Here is a 20,016-nt window from a genome sequence, read left to right on the forward strand (position 1 = left end):
TCACGTGTCCGCCGTTACAGCGTCATACAGGATAGTTTCACTGCCTTGAAAACCTCTTTGGCTCCACCTATCCATCCCTTCTCACTCGCCCTGAACACTTGGCAACCATTGATCTTTTCGGTGTCTCCGTAGTTCTGCCATTTCTAGGACATCCTGTAGTTGGAATCCTAGGGTGTGTAGGTTTTTCAGACTGACCTCTTTCATTCAGCAGCATGCATTTAGGGTGCCTGTATGTCTTTTCGCGGCTTCACAGCTTAGTTTTCTAACGGGTGGGTGATGCTGCACTGGCTGGGCAGCCACAGTTTTTCTCTCCACTCCATAGCTTGCTTTTATTTAATCATACACCCAGGGCCCTATCCTTGCTGGGGAGCAGGTGTCGGTTAAGGGTCAGCTTTCACGAGGCAGACATGACGCCTTCCCTCGAGGGGTTTTCAGTCCCGCAAGGGGCCTGTTAGCACCTGGTCATGGAGTGTTCAGCGCTGGGCTGGGACAGGGAGGGTCTCGGGGGGGACGATATCAAAGAAACCATCGACTACTACAGTGGTCCTGTTGGACGGGCGCTGTCGAGGCTGAGGGTGTGCAGGAGGACAGGTGTGGCCCCCACCAAGCTACCCACCCCGCCTCCCACAGGCTGAAAGCTAAGGAGGAAGAGTGGCGGGAGGCACAGCGTGGCTTCAACAAGGTGTGGCGGGAGCAGTACGAGAAGGCCTACCTCAAGTCGCTTGACCACCAGGCCGTCAACTTCAAGCAGAACGACACCAAAGCCCTGCGCTCCAAGAGTCTGCTCAACGAGATCGAGAGCGTCTACGACGAGGTGGGCCTCTGCTGCCTAAGCCGCCTGGGCGTGGGCAGGTCACATCACTCCTGCAGGACTGGGGACACAGGGGCAGGGGTGTGGTCCCCAGGATGGGGCCAGCATCCAGGAGGACCATGGTGACTCTCCCCACAGTCAGTGAGCGGCACGTGCTCTCCTGCTAGTTCCCTCTCTTTCTGTCTTCATTTCTCTGTCTCTTTTTCACTCTCTGTCTGTCACTCTGTTTCTTGCTCTCTACCTCTGTCTGCCTTTGTCTGTTGCTCTCTGGCTCTGTCACTGTTTGTCTCTCTGTTCCTCTCTCTCTGAGCAGAGGTCTGTGTGGGTGGCTGTCATGGGGTGACATCAGGCCTGTGGCAGTTCTGTGTTCAGGGGTCCTCCCAGTCGCTGGCTTCCTGCCTGCTTCACACTCCCATCTCCCTGCCCCCCAGCACCAGGAGCAGCACTCAGAGGGCCGTAGCGCCCCCGCCAGTGAGCCCCACCTCATCTTCGTCTACGAGGACCGGCAGATCCTGGAGGACGCGGCAGCCCTGGTCAGCTACTATGTGGCGCGACAGCCAGCCATCCAGAAGGAGGACCAGGCCACCATCCAGCAGCTGCTGCACCAGTTCGTGCCCAGCCTCTTCTTCTCGCAGCCGCTGGACCCTGGCGCCTCTGAGGAGTCTGCTGATGAGGACCGCGAGGGTGCCCGGGGCCCAGGCACAGAGCCCAGTGAGCATAAGCGGCCGGGGGTTCCCAGCGGCCCCCCAGAGCAGAAGGGGCCCCCTGGGGACGGTCTGGCAGCTGGGCCACAGCCCACACCCCTGGACGATGTCTACAGTCTTTTCTTTGCCAACAACAACTGGTACTTCTTCCTGCGCCTGCATCAAACGCTGTGTGCGCGGCTGCTCAAGCTCTACCGCCAGGCGCAGAAGCAGCTGCTAGAGTACCGGGCTGAGAAGGAGCGTGAGCAGCTGCTGTGCGAGGGCCGGCGTGAGCGGGGCGGCGACCCCGCCATGGAGCTGCGGCTGAAGCAGCCCAGTAAGCCAGGGGACCGGGGCCAGGGGACAACAGATGGACAGCCAGCCAGATCAATGGACCTGGGCAGGATGTGGCCTGCGGGTTGCCGGGGCACCCTCATTAGCTTCAGGGCTTACATCAGGACTGTTCTGCCTCAGGTTTTTCTAGCTTTTCCTCCTGAAGTCATTATAGATGCCCAGGAGGTTGCAGAGGTATTTCAGAGAGGCGCGTGCATCCCCCCCCCCCACCCCCAGCCCCCAGCCTTCCAGCTGCGGTGCAGGGTCAGACCAGGGACCTGGCCTCAGGACTACTGTGGGCCGAGTGCAGGCCGTGTCCATGTCCGCTGCCTCCCCCCGGCTGAGCGCAGCCCTGGGCATTTGTGTCCCAGGCGTTGGACGCGTCGCCGTTTCCACCTGGGCAGATGTGGGCTGGGTATTTATGTCCCAGGGTTGATCATGTCACCACTGCCACCCAAGGCCTGTGTGGCGTGGCCAAGCCGTGGTGGAGGGAGCAGGGTGGGCCAGGCTGCTGCTGCTCATGGAGATTTAGAGATTCTAGTTCGTCTGGGCAGGCTGGCTGCAAGGACCGCGGGCTTGGTGGGCCATCTCAGGCCCAGTTGCTCAGAGCAGGCCTGCAGGATATGGCCTGTTTTGGCGGTCCGGGCTCCCCTGGGGGCCCGGCAAGAATGAAGGGCAGCGGCTCTCCTCCCCCAGGTGAGGTGGAGCTGGAGGAGTACTACCCAGCCTTCCTGGACATGGTCCGCAGCCTGCTGGAGGGGAACATTGACCCCACACAGTATGAAGACACCTTGCGTGAGATGTTCACCATCCATGCCTACATTGGTTTCACCATGGACAAACTGGTACAGAACATCGCGCGGCAGGTGAGTGGTGTAGCCGGGTCCACCAGCTCCCCACCCTTCTCTCTATAGCTTTGTCTTTTCCTAACTGAGGTAAAACTCAAACAATATGGGGCCCTGCTGGCACAGTGGTTAGGTCTCAGGCTGTTAACCAAAAGGTCGGCAGTTCGGATCCACCAGCCGCTCCTTGGAAACCCTGTGGGGCAGTTCTACTCTGTTCTCTAGGGTTACTGTGAGTGGGAATTGACTTGACAGCAGCGGGTTTTTTTTTCCCAAATAACATAAAATTAACCATTCTAAAGTAGGCAGTTTAACAGCATTTAGTCCACTTAGCAAGACATGCAACCACCACTTCTAATTCCAGAGCATTCTTGTTGTTTGTTAGGTGCCATTGAGTCAGTTCCGACCCACAGCAACCGTGTGTACCACAGAACGAAACACTGCCCAGTCCTGTGCCATCCTCACAATAGTTGTTATGCTTGAGAACATTTTTGTCACTCCTCAAAATGAGAGCCATTAGCAGTCACTCACATCCCCCTGCCCCAGCCCCAGGCAGCCACTCATCCACTCCCTGTTTCTGTAGATTGCCTCTTCTGGACTTTTCGTGCGAATGGAATCAGACACCATGTGGCCGTTTGGTCTGACTCCTTTCACTCAGCGTGGTGTTTTTGAGGTTTATCCATGTTGTAGCCTGTATCAGCGCTTCATTCTTTTTTTTTGTTTGTTTGTGTAAATTATAACGAAACGTTTGCCATTTTAACTTATTTTTCACGTACAATTCAGTGATGTTAATCGCATGTCGTGCAACCGTCACCGCTGGCCATTTCCAAAAGTTTCCATTACCCCAAATAGAAACTCAGTGCCCCTCAAGCAATGACTCCCCAGCTCCCACTCCCTCATACCCAGCCTTGGTAACCTTTGGTCTCTATGCACTTGACTTTTCTAGATGTTTCCCAGCAGCGGAATTGTATAATACAGTCTGTTTTTCTGGCTTCGTTTGCTCAGCATAACGTCTTCAGTGTTCATCCACGTTGTAGTATCAGTGCTTCATTCTTTTCATGGTTGAGTAACATTGCATTGTGTGGGTGGACCACACTGTGTTTACCCATCATCTGTGGGTGGACACTTGGGTTGTCCTCACCTTTTGGCTCTTGTGCATAATGCTGCTGTGAACGTTGGTATGAGGTATCTGTTTGAGTCCCCGTTAACAAGCCATCATAAGGGTACCTGACAACGTGTAAAAGACTCTTAACCCTTTTCTCCTGGGGGTGTCATAGATTTAGCGCAGCTGAGTGTCCCCAAGGTGATTTTGGTCACAGAGAGACAGGAAGTGTCTGGAGAGCTGTGGGCCTGTGCATCTCGGGTGCTGTGCCTGGGGTGTGGCTCGGGACCCGTGGGGCTGGCCTTGGGGATGCTGTCTCTCCGGTGTAGACCCTCATGGCAGGGGTATGCTGGGGCCTGTCAGCTGGGTAGGTCGCGAGGAATGGGGGGGGTCGCAGTGCAGCCTGTGCAGCACATGCCCAACAATTCACGAGGTTGAGCCCTGGGCACCCCCCACTACGAAGGGCCCATCGCAGCCTCTTCTTCTGCTGGCGCGTCTGCCTCTTTCAAGTTTACATTGGGGGTCTGTGTCTTCTGGTTGCAAGAATACGTCAGAGGCACGGCTTGTGTTCTGGCACTTCAGGCTCAAGCTGGACCCCTAGGCTGGGCATTGAGTCTGGTGCATGTTGCTAGAAAGGCCACAGCTCTGGGATGGCCCCGAGAGGGTCAGGCCGTGTGTGTGGGTGCCATTGTGTGGGGAGTGCTGAGTCCCCGAGTTTGTATTAACTTGTCCAAGGCCCACAGCTCGGCCTGATGCAGCTCTGATGCCTCCATGCTCACTTCTTCATAAACCAAAACGTAAAGGTGGGATTAAAGCGCACTTGTAGCTGAACAGGAAGGGAAAATAAGCACTCGTAATGGCACAACTTGAGGGTTACTGTTCCCAGTCTGGCACATCATCTCTGGTTGGTTTCCATGCTTCCCACATGCGCAGACACGCTTTGTTGTGGGGTCATATAAGGGTTGGGGTAAGGTCAGGGTGGGGTTGGCTTGGTTTGGGGTTGGGATGGGATTGGGTGGAGTTGGCATGGAATGTTGGGGTTCGGTTGGATTGGTTGGGGTAGGTTGAAATTGGGGTCAGGTTGAGATGGGGTTGAGTGGGGTTGGGTTAGGGTTGGGTCCAGTTGGCTTGGGTTGAATGGTTGGGGTTGGGGTCAGGTTAGGTGGGGTTGGTTTGGGGTTGGGTTGGATTGGTTGGGGTTGTGTTGGGTCTATACTTGAGATTGGAGTCAGGTTGGGTGGGGTTGAGTTGAGGTTGAGTTGGGTGGGGTTGGGTTAGATGATTGCAGTTGGACAGTTGGGGTTGGGTCAGGTTGGGTTGGGTCACGTGTCAGGTGGGGTCTTGGGTCAGGTTGCACACAGTGCTGAGGTTACCCTGTGCAGCTCAATTGGGTTCCTGATGTTCATTCTCACTTCAGACCTGTTCCGTTGTGATCTGTTTCTGGCTTCTGTCGCCCTTGCCTTCGGGGTGTTGGGCTTCCTTGCTAACCTGGCAGGCACTCACCCTCCCTCCGTACCCCCCACAGCTGCACCACCTGGTGAGTGATGACGTGTGTCTGAAGGTGGTGGAGCTCTACCTGAATGAGAAGAAGCGAGGGGCTGCTGGTGGGAACCTGTCCTCACGATGTGTTCGTGCCGCTCGAGAGACCAGCTACCAGTGGAGGGCGGAACGGTGCATGGCTGATGAGAACTGCTTCAAGGTGGGCGGGGGCGGGGGGAGCAGGGGTCAGAGGGCAAGGAAGGGCCCAAGCACAGGGCCAGAGTCAGACCTGCCTGATAAGGATGGACACTGCGTGTACCCTGTGCCCAGCCCTCTGGTCTCCCTGTCTCTGGGACGGTGGCTCCGGCCATACATGGGGCTATGAGGAGGTCCAGGGAGCATGGTCCCTCGTGCTGGGCTGTTCCGGGGGCTTCAGGCGGTTCCTGTGACCCCGCCCCCAGGTGATGTTCCTCCAGCGCAAAGGGCAGGTGATCATGACCATCGAGCTCCTGGACACCGAGGAGGCCCAGACGGATGACCCCGTGGAGGTGCAGGTCAGTGTGAGGCCCCCAAAACGTCCCTGTCACACCGCATTCTCAGGGTGAGTGTTCCACGGGGAGGTCCCAGAGGGTGGGGGATGGTGTCCAAGGTGAGGGGCCATGCCTGGACATGGGGAGTCACAGTGCCTTCCCCCGACCTGGCAGCACCTGTCAAGCTACGTGGAGCAGTATGTGGGCACGGAGGGCACTGCCAGCTCACCGAGCGAGGGCTTCCTGCTGAAGCCAGTGTTCCTGCAGAGGTGAGAGGACCCGCCCCCACTGGTGAGCCCTGGGTGGTGACGGGGTTGGAGCTTCAGAGGCTTAGAGGAGAAGCTACTGGAAGTGGAGCGATCAGACCAGAGGTGCAGGGCCGGGTCTTAGGGCACTGCGGCCAAGCTGAGAAGGTGAACTTGGGACCCAGATCCGTGGGCGCTGGGGGCAAGTGTTTAGATCTGGTGGGGGCTGAGTGCTGCGGGGAGACAGCCAGGGGGCTGACCCTTTGCATGAGGAGGAGAGGGGGGTGGTGCCTGAGGTGAAGGTTGGGGTCACAGTGCAAAGGGGTGCTGAGAGGGAGGAAAAACCCAAAAACCCATTGCCGTTGAGTGGGTTCCGACTCATAGTGACCCTATAGGACAGAATAGAACGGCCCCATATGGTTTCCAAGGAGCGCCTCGTGGTGCTGACCTTTTGGTTAGCAGTTGTAGCTCTTAACCGCTGCGCCACCAGGGTTTCTAAGAAGGAGGAAGGCTGGGCGAAATTTCCCCCGGAGTGGGGGTGGATGGGGCAGGAGTTGGGTGGGAGGGTGTGCCCACAGCAGGGGCACAGAGGAATGGGACCTTTTGGTGTGTTCGGGGACCAAACAACAGGGGCGCTGGTGTGGTCCTTCCTGGACCAGTGGGCTGGGGGTTGTGGTTTTGGTTTGCATCTCCCGCACTCCTGGGGTCAGGCATTTTTCAGTGTGTTGTGACCACAAGGACCCCTGACCTGTGGGCCTGAGTCTCACTCCCTGTGGGCCACCCAGCGCCTCCTCTGTGCAGGGGCCCTCTCTGGGCGGGCACACAGGCAGGTGCCCAGCACTGCCTCTAGAGCACGTTCCTTTGGCAGGAACCTCAGGAAGTTCCGACGGTGGCAGTGTGCACAGGTGCGGGCGCTGCGTGGCGAGGCCAAGGGCACGTGGAAGCGGCTGGTGGGTGTGGAGAGTGCCTGCAGCGTGGACTGCCGCTTCCGGCTCAGCACCCACAAGATGATGTTCATCGTCAACTCAGAGGACTACATGTACCGCCGTGGCGCCCTCGGCCGTGCCAAGCAGGTACCCTGAGCCCTGGGGACCCCTGGGATCCAGCCTTCCCTGGTCCTGCCCACGTTTGTTCACCTTTCCTACTCAGGTCCCTGGGATTCTGCCCACGTCAGGGTGTCCAGCTGGCTTGACCCCCCCCCCCCACCCCCACAGGTGCAGCCCCTGGTGCTGCTGCGACACCACCAGCACTTTGAGGCATGGCACGGGCGCTGGCTGGAGGACCACGTGCCAGTGGAGGCGGCCAGCCTGGTGCAGGACTGGCTGATGGGTGAGGAGGATGAGGACCTGGTGCCGTGCAAGACGCTGTGTGAGACAGTGCGCGTGCATGGGCTCCCCGTGACTCGCTACCGCGTGCAGTACAGCCGGCGCCCTGCCTCTCCCTGATGTCCCCCTGGGACACACCACCCAGGTGTCTCCACAGTGATGTGCCCTGACCTGGGGCCCAGCCTATGCCAAACCGACCTGCCTGCTCCCAAGCACCCGGAGGGGCCCCATCCCGGGAATGCTGGGGTGACTGCCTTGCGAGGATGAGATCCCAGAGTGGCTGCAGGGCTGGGCAGGGCACCATGCGGGGTCTTCAGACTCTTCGAGCAGCCAGAGTCCCCAGTCACAAGCCAAGATGTAGGGGAGGGTGGCAGCACAGACTCCCAGCAGCTGGCCTGCTGTGCCCAGCAGCCCAAACTTCCAGAAGATCCATCCTCCATGGGAGAGAAGCCAGACCAGGGGTTCTGCCATCATCCCTGCTCCACGGTGTACTTAAAGTGGATCTTCTAGAAGGACTCTTACGAGTACACACATATTTATTCTTTCATGCTTTCCTGGCGGTGTGGCTTCCGTGGCAGCCCAGCCCTCCAGCATCTTGTTAGTGAAAGCTCTTGGCAACTCTGTTTGCCCATCCTGCCGCCCCCTCCTGCAGGCCTTGTCCTCTGAGGAGGGGGTGCCCAGCTGCTCCTATGGGCTCATTGTTCTCCCCCATGAGGGTGTGGGCCTGAAAGGCTCCAGCCACGCTTGTGCAGACGTCCAAGTCTCGGTGCCAAGAACCCCACGCGATGGAGTTGGCACCAGCTCCTTGTGAACGTCTTGCACCATCGTGCTGGAGTTCGCTTCCCCAGCACTCAACCTCCCACAGCAGAGCTGTGCCAAATTTGTGGTTTCGCAAAGCGGAGACATGTTTCTAGAAGTTTCCTGTGGAACTTGTGATGCCTTTGACTGAAGGCCCAGGCGGTTCCAAGGCCAGTGTGTTCCTGCCCGGGATCTCGTTGGCCCTGTTTTTCCGAGTGTGGTCAGGCACTTTGTTAGCACCCTGGTTTTATAAGAAGGGAGTTTATCACCAGAATTCTGAACCAGCCCCTCCCCTGGCTGTGCCCTTGCTGGGCCTCCTCTTCGGTCTGTCCATCTGTCTCCGACGGAGCTGAGGGGACAGGGCAGGCGGGCATGGGGCACCCCACCCTGCATGCTTCCAGGGGCATCTGCTCCTCCTGGACACTTTCCGTCCTGGGGCTTATACTTTCTTTGCAGCTGTTTTGAATGTACATTTCCTTTTCTATTTATTTGCACATTAAAGTTAAAAATTAAATATTGATGTAAAGCCAAAAGGCTCTGCCAGTTATTTTCTGTAAGCAAGTCCAGTGAGCCTGCACGCACCACAGCCCCCAAGGCCTGTCAGGGGGGCCCATACACCTGGGCCCATACAGCCCTCACTGCTCTGGGGTGGGGTCCCATTTTCCAAGGCCCCAGAGAATGGAAGTGGCCCTTTGGATGGCAGAGCCCAGCTACCCCCAAAGGTGGTCTTGCCCGAATGCCTCTCCACTGTCCCCAGGGCATATCCCTCCACACATACCTTCCATTCATGAGGAGCCATGGGAGTGTTTTCTAGAACATTCCCACATTCAGTAGGGTTGACAAGGGTTCCTTCTGTCCAGGTGTTAGGTCTGTGAATCCTGGTTTACCACTGTGGGGTTTTCCTGAGCTTCTCCGGGCTGGGCATGACCCCCGACACCAGCCCTGTGCGTCCACACTTGTCTTAGTCATCCGGTGCTGCTATAACAGAAATACCACAAGTGGATGGCTTCAACAAACACAAGTTTATTCTTTCACAGTCTAGGGAGCTACAGGTCCAATCAGGGCATCAGCTTCAGGAGAAGGCTTTCTCTGTCAGCTCTGGAGGAAGGTCTTTGTAATCAATCTTTGCCTGGTCTAGGAGCTTTCAGCACAGGGACCCTGGGTCCAAAGGAAGTGTGGTCCTACTCTTCATTCTTGGTGGCATGAGGTCCACATGTCTCTCTGCTCGCTTCTTTACTATCTCAAGAGATTGGCTTAAGACAGGATCTAATCTTGTCTATCTCATTAAAATAACTGGTGCTAATCCAGCACATTAACATCATTAGGGCAAAATATACAACACAGGAAAATCCCATCAGATGACAAAATGGTGGACAATCACACAATACTGGGAATCATGGCCTAGCCCAATTGATAACACATATTTTGGGGGGACACAATTCAACCCATGACAGTGCTTTTCAGTTGCCCCCAATCAGGGGTCCATCCTCCCTCCCTTACCTGCATCTTTGCAAACCGATCTCCAGAGCCCTATCCACCGCCCCCCCACCCCCCACCCAAGGTCTCTCCACCAGGCCACTGCGCCTGCTCCTGGTAGGTGGAGCCCAGGACCTGCTTGTGGTCTTCTTGGAACCAAACACCCGTAGGGGTCCCTTGTGCCCCCTCTTCAGCCCGCACCTGCTGCCCAGACCACCCTGTCCACCGCCAGAGCTTGGTGCCAGTCCCCTACCCCCAAGAACTGTTCCCTGATGTCCCTCAGAGTCCATTGATGTCCCAGGGACCATGGCACCCCTGTATCCCCACCTGCTCTGTCCCTGGCAGCGTCCTCCTTCCCAGCCCAGAAGGGGCTGAGTGGGCAGGCAGAGCTCTGACGGTGACGGGGCTCAGGGCTATCCCAAGTTCCCCCTCCCACCTCAAGAGTTGCCAGTGAAGACACAGCAGTTCCCAGGAAGCACCAAGGCCTAGGGGGCACATAAGGGGTGAGTCAGGGCCAATGCGGCCGGCAGGACTCCAAGGGGGCCAAAGATTCCCAGTCCCTGAAGGTGGGCTGGACCTGTGATGTGATGGGGTCCTGGGAAATAAGACCCATCTTAGTGGCCTGGAGGAGCTAGCCTGTAAGCCGCCTCAGAGAAGGGCTGCTGGGCCATGCGAGGCCTTCCCCTGGGCCGACGCAGGCATGAGAGTAGGGCCTTGTTCCCCTCACCCCCACCACCCCTCACAGAGACCTGCATAAAGGAGTGCAGCTGGCACCCACCTTGACTGCAGCGCCCAAGAGCACGCACTGGCTTCGAAGGTGCTGAGGGTGGCGGAACCCTGAGCAGAGGGTCCAGCTCAGCCTCTCCAGAGCTGCTGACCACAGAAGCTTCAAGATCACAAGAGGTGTTGCTCTGTGCCACTAAACTTGTGGGAATTCATTATGCCAGCTGCTGTTGAGTCAACCCCAGTCATTGCGACCCCATGTGTGTCAGAGAACTGTTCCATAGCGTTCTTCAGTGGCTGAGTTTGGGGAAGCCATTCGCCAGGCCTTTTTTCCAAGACACTTGTGGGTGGATTTTCACCTTTCAGTTACAGCCACCTCATTCACCATTTGCACCCCCCAGGGACTCCAACCAGTTGCTGTTGAGGTGACTCTGACCCATAAGACCCCATGTGGGTCAGCGTAGAACTGTGTTCCACGGGGATTCTCCAGGCAGCAATGAGGGAGAGAACCCCACACCAGCACCCTGCCCTCACGCCTGCACCTTCCCTTCTAGCCTGCTTCACGGGATGAGGCTTGTGAGGTCTCAGGCCCCAGCCTCCTCACACTCTATGCCCCAAGGGTTGGGGACATCAGGAGCCCCCAGGCCTGGCCTATCAGGGATTCCTTGTGCACAGGTGAGCTGTGGAGCCACAGATAGGTAAGACTAAGTAGGTACTCCTCTCCCCAGGAGAATGCATCCCTTCACGGGAGGCCGAGGGAGGAGGATGGGGCACTCAGGTGGACCCAGTGGACATGGTCCTGATACAGTGACGTGGGTTTCACAAAGCGAGGTCGCCTGAGTCAGTGATGGGCAGTGTGGGTGACAGCTTGTGTGGCTGCGGGCCCTTGGCCTTGGAATCTGAACCTGGGGTGGGTAATGGGGAGGGTTCTGAGCCCTGGGGATTAGGGGGGTCACAGACTCTGGAAAGGAGCCCCTGGCAGTTCAGACCTTATGTGACCAGTGGCTGTTCCCCAGCCCCACTGAAACAAGGTCACGCCCTTCCTCTCGGGTGGCTGAGGGGGTGTTGCCCTGCCCAGAGCTGAAACTCCCTGACTCACCCCTAGAGGAGACACGCTGGACAAGGATCAGGAGTCAACCACGGCACAGAATGGAGAGAGTGGTTTCCACAGTGATGGGGGAGGGGATGAGGGGGAAAGATGGGAGAGGAGGAGGGACTTGGGCCACCAACTCCTCCTCCAAGTCTGGATCTTTCACTGGAGGCAGAGGGACTAGGGGAGGGACTGGGGCAGGCCCAGGGCTGGGGGAGGGGTCATAGAAGCAGAGGCATAGAAGGGTAACAAGCTCCCACGGCAATCTCTAAATTGTGTCCTCCCACTCCCCCCATTCCAGCACCCAGAGGTAATCTATAAATTGCACCATGACCCCCCAATTTCAAGATGAATAGACGTTTATAGCAGCCCAAAAAAAAAAATTTTTTTTTTTATGTCAGCAGAAACTCCTTCACCCTTCTCGTCTGGCTGCCTCAGTAAGGCACCTTTCATAGTTGTGGCAACTTGGAATGCCATTCTGTGCCTCATCTGGCACCCCCCCCAGACTTGGACCTGGGGGCAAGTGCCCCACTCTGCCCGCCTGCCCCTCCCCCCCCACACCTCTGCATAGGAGGGACCTGGGCAGGGCTGGAGTTAGGTGGAGGGAGGGGCTGGCGAGGGCCAGGGTGGAGGCTGGGGCTGGGAGAGGGGCAGGACTAGGAAAGGGGCAGGGGGGAGGGCAGAAGGAGGGACTGGGGTGGGGCTCAGGTGGGTCAGGAAGGGGTCAGGAGGTAGTGGCAGTTATGGGCAGAGCTTCAGACTGGTTCTGTCCAGTTCAGTCATGGCCAAGGAAGAGAAATAGGAAAGCAGAGCCAAATTTTAAAAATTTAGGTGAACCGAAAAGATACCTGGAATAGGAAAAATTACAGGTTGAAGCCCTTCTAGAAACTTAATCTCCCTATTAGAAAACAAGGGCAGCATATGTGTTGCATAGCAACCACATCTCTTGACCAGATTTTGAGCAGAGTCGAAAATAGCTGTGTTCTGCTCAAAGATGGCAGCTGACTGCACTGCTTTGAATGTATGTTGCTCTCCACAGTCCTGGCAATAATCCAATCTCATGCATCAGGGTCCTGAAAAGGCTCACCACGCCTCTTCCAAGTCTCTGATTCCAGGGCTTTGACCTGTAATTTTTACCATTCCAGTTATCATTCTGGTCCCACCCAAATTTTAAAAATTCAAGTCTGTTCCAGTCTCGCTTCATCAGCCATTACTGAACTGGTTTGAATCAACTTGAAGCCCTGGTTCTGGGGGCTGGTAGGGGAGAAAAGAGAGGGCAGGTGGGTCCAGGGAGCAAAGAAATCCAGGACAAGCCAATAATCCCATCTTTTTGCCTTTTTTTTTTTAAATAAGTTTTTATGGAACAGTGTTATGGCTTGAATTGTGTCCCCAAAAGGATACATTCACATCTTAACCCACTACCTGTGAACAGGACCTTATTTGAAAATAAGGTCTTTGCAGTTGTAATCAAGTTAAGATGTAGTCATACTGGGGTTGGGTGGGCCCTAAATCCGATAATTTGTGTCCTTATAAGAAGAGGGGCATTTGGACACAGAGACACAGACCCAGAACAGGAAGCCATGTAATGGCAGAGGCGGAGACTGGAGTGATGCAGCCACAAGCCCAGGACCGCCTGGAGCCACCAGAAGCTGGAACAGACAAGGAAGGATCCTTCCCTAGAGCCTCTGGAAGGAGCATGGCCCAGCCGAACCTTGATTTTGGACTTTGGGTCTCTCAAACTGTGAGAGAATAGATTTCTTCGGGGTTATTTTTGTTTTAGAAGTATTTTATTTCAAAACGAGCAGCGATATTTTGAAACAGAATACAAATTTTATGGGGAATTTTAAGGTAATACAGTCATCAATAATCTCCCCTTTCTAGAGGACTGCTTAGGCATAGGCTCTGCATGGATGCGTTCATCCCCCACTGCTCTGTATGTTGGAGAAGTACTGCTCATTGGGATGATGTGAGGACCGCACCAGGTCAACTACACAAACACATAACCAAACCGGGAACTATGTAAACACTTAACCAAGCCTGACTCAAGGTAGTTTTTCAATAATTGTTCTCTCCCTTTCCTCTCAATGAATATTCATTTCCTTCCTTTCCAAGGATTTGAGACTTAATTTATCACAGTGGTTCTCGAAATATGGTCTTAGGACCAGCAGCATCAGCATCTCTAGGGAACTTGTTAGAAATGCAGACTTTTGGGTGTAATCCAGATCTACTCTTATGGATCGAATTATGCCCCCTCAAAATGTGTGTCAACTTGGGTAGGCCATGATTCCCAGTATTGTGTGATTATCCACCATTTTGTCGTCTGACGTGATTTTCCCACGTGTTGTAAACCCTGCCTCTATGATGAGGCAGGATTAGAGGCAGTTACATTAACGAGGCTGGACTCTTAATCTACGAGATTAAGACCCACTGCCATCAAGTTGATTCTGACTCATAGCGACCCTATAGGCCAGAGTAGAACTGCCCCATAGAGCTTCCAAGGAGCACCTGGGGATTCGAACTGACGACCTCTTGGTTAGCAGCCATAGCACTTAACCACTATGGCGCCAGGGTTTCCTCTACAAGATTAGGTTATTTTAAATCAATCTCTTTTGAGATATAAAAGAGAGAAGTGAGCATAGAGACGGGGGACCTCTTACCACCAAGAAAGCAGTGCCAGAAGAAGAATGTGTCTTTTGGACCCAGGGTGCCTGCACAGAGAAGCTCCTAGACCAAGGAAAGCTTGATGCAAAGGATTTTCCTCCAGAGCCGACAGAGAGGGAAAGCCTTCCTCTGGAGCTGGCACCCTGAATTCAGACTTCTTGCCTACTAGACTGTGAGAATAAATTTCTCTTTGTTAAAGCCACTCACTTGTGGTATTTCTATTACAGCAGCACTAGATGACTGAGACACCTACTGAGTGAGAGACTGGAGGTAAGGCCCAGTAATCTGTGTTTTCATAAATCCTGTAGGCTATAGTGATGTACACTTTCTTTATGTATCAGATTTGCAATTGATGTTCTGATAGTACCTTTAAATTTTTGAAACGTTATTGTAGCCTACTGTCATGGATTGAATTGTGTCCCCCCCCAAATATGTGTCAAATTGGTTAGGCCATAATTCCCAGTATTCTGTGGTTCTCCTCTATTTTCTGATTGTAATTTTATGTTGAAAGGATTAGGGTGGGATTGTAACACCACCCTTACTCAGGTCACCTCCCTGATCCAAGGTAAAGGAAGTTGCCCTGGAGTGTGGCCTGCACCACCTTTTATCTCTCGAGAGATAAAAGGAAAGGGAAGCAAGCGGAGAGGTGGGGACCACCAAGGAAGCAGTACCAGGAGCAGAGCGTGTCCCTTGGACACGAGGTCCCTGGGCCTCAGAAGCTCCTCAACCAGGGAAGGATAGAGGACAAGGACCAAGGACCTTCCTCCAGAGCCGACAGAGAGAGAAAGCCCTCCTCTAGAGCTGACACCCAAAATATGGACTTGTAACCTACTATACCCACTAGATTGTGAAAAAACAAATTTGTCTTTGTTAAAGCCATCCACTTGTGGTATTTCTGTTACACAGCACTAGATAACTAAGACACCTACAGTCTTAGGAATGACTTATTTGTTATGCCTTAAGTTTTTCCCATTGCTGACTTCTCTTGTTATTTTTCAAATATTATTGTTATTATTATTGAATCATATTTTAATATCATTATAATGGTATTATTATATCATTATTATCATACTACCATCATCATTACCTGTACCATCTCTGCTTCATATTTTTGATCAGAAAGTTAAATACAAATTTTTTTTTTTTTTTGGTAAGGTTGTTGAACTGATAATTCCATCCTTCCTTCTCTGTACTGCATAAAACTCCTTGAGCAATATAGCATTCTCCTAATTGACCTCTTCACATTTCTTAATACAGTTAATGAATCGTGACTGACAGCTTTAACAAAAAATAGTTACCTATTTGCAGCTGCCAGGGAAAGCTGTTCTAATATCCAGGCAAACTATAAACTATCCTTCTTTAGCATAGAATTTTTAAGGCAGGGATGTGTCAAACAGAATCATGTGTGTGTGTGTGTTTTGATATTTTCCCAGCCATTAGCTGAAGGCAAGTATCTGGAGATTTAGGACCCACTTATGGTAAGGCAATAACAGCTTCCTAAAACAAAACAAAAAACCCAAACTCATTACAGTTGAGTTGATTGCAACTCATAATGACCCGAAGAGACAGAGTAGAACTGCCCCCATAGGGTTTCCAAGGCTGTAATCTTTACGGAAGCAGACTGTCACATCCTTCTCCCACAGAGCGGCTGTTGGATTCAGAACCACCAACTTTTTGGTGAGCAGCTGAGTGCTTTAGATTTCTTCTCTTTTAAGCCCCCCAGCATGTGGTACTTTGTCCAGCAGTCCTAGGTCACTCACATGAACAGTATCACAGCAGCACAAATGGCTCACGGTGAGAAGTAAAGCCCAAGTCCTCTCCCCAGGCAGCCTCACCCTGCGCCCAGCGTCCCAGGGTGTGGTCCTGGACATCGCACGTCACTCAAGTGAGACCCTGGGTTCCCAGTGTCTCTGTACCTTCCCTGTCATGTCTGGGGTCCCTCCCATGACACAGTGTCATCCACAACGGGGAGGGGGACTGTGCACCCCACTTTGTGCTACAGAAATGTCCTATACAAACATCTTCCCTGGGACATCCAGGGTAAGTTCCCGGATCTGGGGCCCCTGAGTCAAAGGGTGGGAACACTGACTTCCCCCATCACCTACAATGAAGGTGGCAGGGATCCCAGTTGTGGATGTCTTTGGTTACATGTGTCTGTAAGATGTGAGTGTGGGCTAAGTGTGTCCTTAGTGTGATACAAACAGCTCCCTGGGCCCAGGGACCTCTCTGGCCTTGGATTTTCCCGGAGCTGGGGCAGGGCCCTCCTATCTCCACCTGGGCTGACATGGGTGATTGCCACACTAGACGCTGCCCAGGACTCTGCCTCATCACTTCCTGGCTGGTCAACAAGTCCCCGGGTGTGTGACTAGATTAGGGCTGCCCTGAGATGAAACGGCTCCCTCTAACCCCAGACCCCCACCACCACAGGCTGGCCCTCCTGCCCCCAGTTCTTCCCTGTGGCCTGGCCCCGACCACAGGGCTCTCCCAGGCCGGGAGGGGCGTGGACTAGAGAAAGAAAGGGTGCCTACCGTCGAAGCCTCTATTTCTTCATCAGCACAGAGGGTGCCCCCCCCACCAGAGAATGGATGTTACATCCCACAGGGGCCTGGCCGCCAGGATGGGTGGGGGGCGTGGAGGGCTGAGAGGAGGAAGGGCCTCCCTTGGGTTGGGGTCTGGCTGTGAACCACATCACCGAACTGAGGCTGGGGCTGGGGCTTCAAGAGCCAGGGTCCCCTCAGACCCCAGGGCAGCACGTGGTCAGTGTCAGTAACTCTGGCTAAGGACTAAGCCCCTCTTCATTCTCCTCAGCAGACCCCAGGCTCAGCAGGTGCCTCTTACCCCTGCAGTGCCCTTTCTCCCATGTCCAGGGGAAGGTGCTGGACAGGAGTGAGGTCCCACAGAGGACTGGGTGTCGTGGGTGTCCCTCTGCTCGATGACCTCCAGCCTGGGGATGGGGGGAGGAGAGGCTTCAGGAAGGGCCCCTGACGCATGGCTGTCACGAGAACTGGGGCTGCAGAGCGAGCGAACAGCAGGAAGCGACCACTTGGACCACAGATGCTTCCTGGCTTGGGAGGGGGGTGCCGAGGTGGGGCAGCAGCTCAGCGCAGCACCCCCCCCCACCCCCCGCATCTTGCTGGGCCCTGTGAGGAGCCTCAGCTGGGTGGAGTTGACCTTGGTTTGCCCAGTCCTCAGCTGAGTCCCTCAGGCAGGATTGGGGTGGGGGCCAGGAAGGGGTCTTCCTGGTTTATCTCCCAGCTCTCCACCCTCCGGGGCTGAGGCAGGAAGCTGGGCTGGGGGTCTGCGGGCAGGAAGCCGAGGGGCCCAGACTACCGAGCCTGTCGGCAGTGACATGCGGAGGCTCCTGCTGCTCGGGGCCCTGGTGCGGGGGCTCAACCCTGCTGGCGGCACCCGCACCCCCAGCATCTACGACGAGACCCCTGAGGACCAGAGCGCAAGCGGGGCCGATGGTGAGTGAAAGGAGCAGAGAGAAGCCAAGGGGTATGGGGCCCAGAGCCAGGGGGCCTGGGTAGAGGGAAATTGAGGGGCCCTTCAGCCCCATCCCCCACCCTGGCCCTGACCCAGTGGGGCTGGGGGCATCTGCATCCTGAGAGCTGGGGCCTGGACTGTAGCCCCCCATGGGTTGGCTCCCCTCAGCAAACACAAGGGAGCAAATGAGGGGGACAACGCAAGGGAGGGAACTGATTCAAGGGGGAGCACAAGAGAGTGGCTCAGGGGTCTGGGGGGGACACAGGGGCAGTTGAGGAGTCCAGGGTGGACATGAGAGGCAGATACTAGGGGGTCACTAGAGGTGGACAGAAGGAAGGGGGAAATCAGTGGGGCAGCTGAGGGATCTGGGGTGGACCCTAGGGTGGCAACAAAGGGCCCAAGGGGAACACAAGGAGGTGGCTCAGGAGTCTGGGGAGGGACATAAAGGGCAGACACCAGGGAGTAACTAGAGATGGACACAAGAGGGGACACCAGGGGCAGACCCCAAGGAAGGGGATAGGAGGGGCAGATGCCAGGCTCTGGTGTAGCCCCCTTTGTCCTCGGCACCCATCCCTTCCCTCGAAACTGGGCTGACACCGCTCTCTCCGCAGGTAGCGAGCTGGGGCCCTGGTTCAGACACACAGAAGTGACAGCCCCGCATCTGCCCTGCCCACGCAGCTTCCCTGGCCGCCTCTGCTCCAACGACAGCGACACCCTGCTACTGCCGGACAGCTCACAGGCGCTGCTGCTGGGCTGGGTGCCAACGCGCCTGGTGCCTGCCCTCTATGCCTTAGCTTTGGCGCTCGGACTCCCGGCCAACGGGCTGGCGCTGTGGGTACTGGCCACACGTACGCCGCGCCTGCCCTCCACACTGCTGCTCATGAATCTGGCAGCCGCCGACCTGCTGCTGGGCCTGGCACTGCCGCCACGCATCACCTACCACCTGCGCGGTCAGCGCTGGCCCTTTGGCGAGGCCGCCTGTCGCCTGGCCACGGTCGCACTCTATGGCCACATGTACGGCTCGCTGCTGCTGCTGGCGGCTGTCGCCCTTGACCGTTACCTGGCCGTGGTGCACCCGCTACGCGCCCGCGCCCTGCGCGGCCGGTGTCTGGCCACTGGGCTCTGTGCCGCCGCCTGGCTGGTGGCCGCCGCGCTATCGCTGCCCCTCGCGCTGCAGCGACAGACCTTCTGGTTGGCAGGCGCGGGCGCGGGCCATCTGCTGTGTCACGACGCGCTGCCACTCGACGCGCAGCTCTCGCACTGGCGGCCCGCCTTCGCCTGCCTGGCGCTCCTTGGCTGCTTTGCGCCGTTGCTGGCCATGGCGCTGTGCTACGGCGCTACGCTGCGCGCGCTGGCGGCGGGCGGCCGGCGCTACGATCACGCTCTGCGCCTGGCCGCCCTCGTGCTGGCCTCGGCCCTGGCCTTCTTCGCGCCCAGCAACGTGCTGCTACTACTGCACTATTCGGACCCGGGGCCGCGCGCCTGGGGCAACCTCTACGCCGCCTATCTGCCCAGCCTGGCGCTCAGCACCCTCAACAGCTGCGTGGACCCCTTCGTCTACTACTACGTATCGGCCGAGTTCCGTGAAAAGGTGCGCCACGCGCTCCGCAGACTGACGCCTGGAAACGCAGGCGCGACTTCCAAGCCTTCCGGGGAAGGGGTTGGTGCGGGGAACGGCACCCGCTCTACCTCGTTGGTATGACTGACCTGCAGATGGGATGCTGAGCCCCAGGCATCCGGACCCCGGATTAGGTGGATCCCAAACCAGCCGGATCCCCAAAGTCAGCAGAACCTCCAGACCAGAAGGACCCCCCGGGCTAGCCAGACTCCTGGCCCTTCTGGACCTCCAGACCAGGTGGACTGTGGGACCGACTACAGTTAAGCCCCCTCCAGAGATGGGAGCCCCCTAACCTTCTACAGGACCCTGCTCAGGGGGAGTCCCGGCTGCCACCACCTCCCCCTTCCCCCCCAATTGCCCCAGCCGCTCGCGCCCCAGCAACCCTGGTTCCAAATTTGGGCGGTGCCCAGGGTTTGGGGCATCTTCTGAGCAATCAAAACGGAGCCCCTCTGGTGGTGAAATGTTTTGGATAAGGATAACCGGTGGCACAACATGAAAAACGTAATCAATGTCATTGAACTGTAAATGTGGAAGTCGTGCTGGCGGATGTTCTGGTGTGTATGTTTTCACCACAATAAACAGAACGAAACAAAAAAAAAAACCCAGAGCCCCCGACTCTGCCCCAAAGCATCAACTCTGTCATGGGGGATACAGGTCCCAGTCTCTTCCTCCTCTGTCTCCAGGGCCCTAGAGACTCCAGCTTCTCCTCTAAACCACTCTTTGACCTCTCGATTTGATGTTAACTCCCCCCAGAACTAGGTGAGGCCAGCGGTGGGCTCTTGGGGGCCTGGTTGGTACTCAGACCTATAGCCCT

General features: G+C 56.0%; 2 protein-coding genes across 5 annotated transcripts in view; both read left to right on the top strand.

Moving 5' to 3' along the window:
• The window catches only part of SIN3B (SIN3 transcription regulator family member B), a 41,054-nt gene extending 32,381 nt beyond the window's left edge, over positions 1–8,673 (top strand). For all 4 annotated transcript variants that reach the window (XM_049877328.1, XM_049877329.1, XM_049877330.1 and 1 more), the window contains 8 exons: positions 631–814; positions 1,243–1,831; positions 2,524–2,693; positions 5,297–5,470; positions 5,712–5,804; positions 5,955–6,049; positions 6,894–7,098; positions 7,240–8,673. In XM_049877328.1, the coding sequence (XP_049733285.1) occupies positions 631–814; positions 1,243–1,831; positions 2,524–2,693; positions 5,297–5,470; positions 5,712–5,804; positions 5,955–6,049; positions 6,894–7,098; positions 7,240–7,470 (1,741 nt within the window). In that variant the 3' untranslated portion in view covers positions 7,471–8,673. The remainder of the gene's footprint in view (positions 1–630; positions 815–1,242; positions 1,832–2,523; positions 2,694–5,296; positions 5,471–5,711; positions 5,805–5,954; positions 6,050–6,893; positions 7,099–7,239) is intronic.
• Positions 8,674–17,285: 8,612 nt separating this feature from the next.
• On the top strand, positions 17,286–19,786 carry F2RL3 (F2R like thrombin or trypsin receptor 3). Its single transcript, XM_049877332.1, has 2 exons — positions 17,286–17,565; positions 18,196–19,786. The coding sequence occupies exons 1-2, from the start codon at positions 17,448–17,450 to the stop codon at positions 19,284–19,286; spliced, it is 1,209 nt and encodes a 402-aa protein (XP_049733289.1). The 5' UTR covers positions 17,286–17,447; the 3' UTR covers positions 19,287–19,786.
• Positions 19,787–20,016: the final 230 nt, after the last annotated feature.

Source organism: Elephas maximus, chromosome 3, assembly GCF_024166365.1.
Source record: "Elephas maximus indicus isolate mEleMax1 chromosome 3, mEleMax1 primary haplotype, whole genome shotgun sequence".
In the NCBI taxonomy this organism is placed as follows: domain Eukaryota; kingdom Metazoa; phylum Chordata; class Mammalia; order Proboscidea; family Elephantidae; genus Elephas; species Elephas maximus.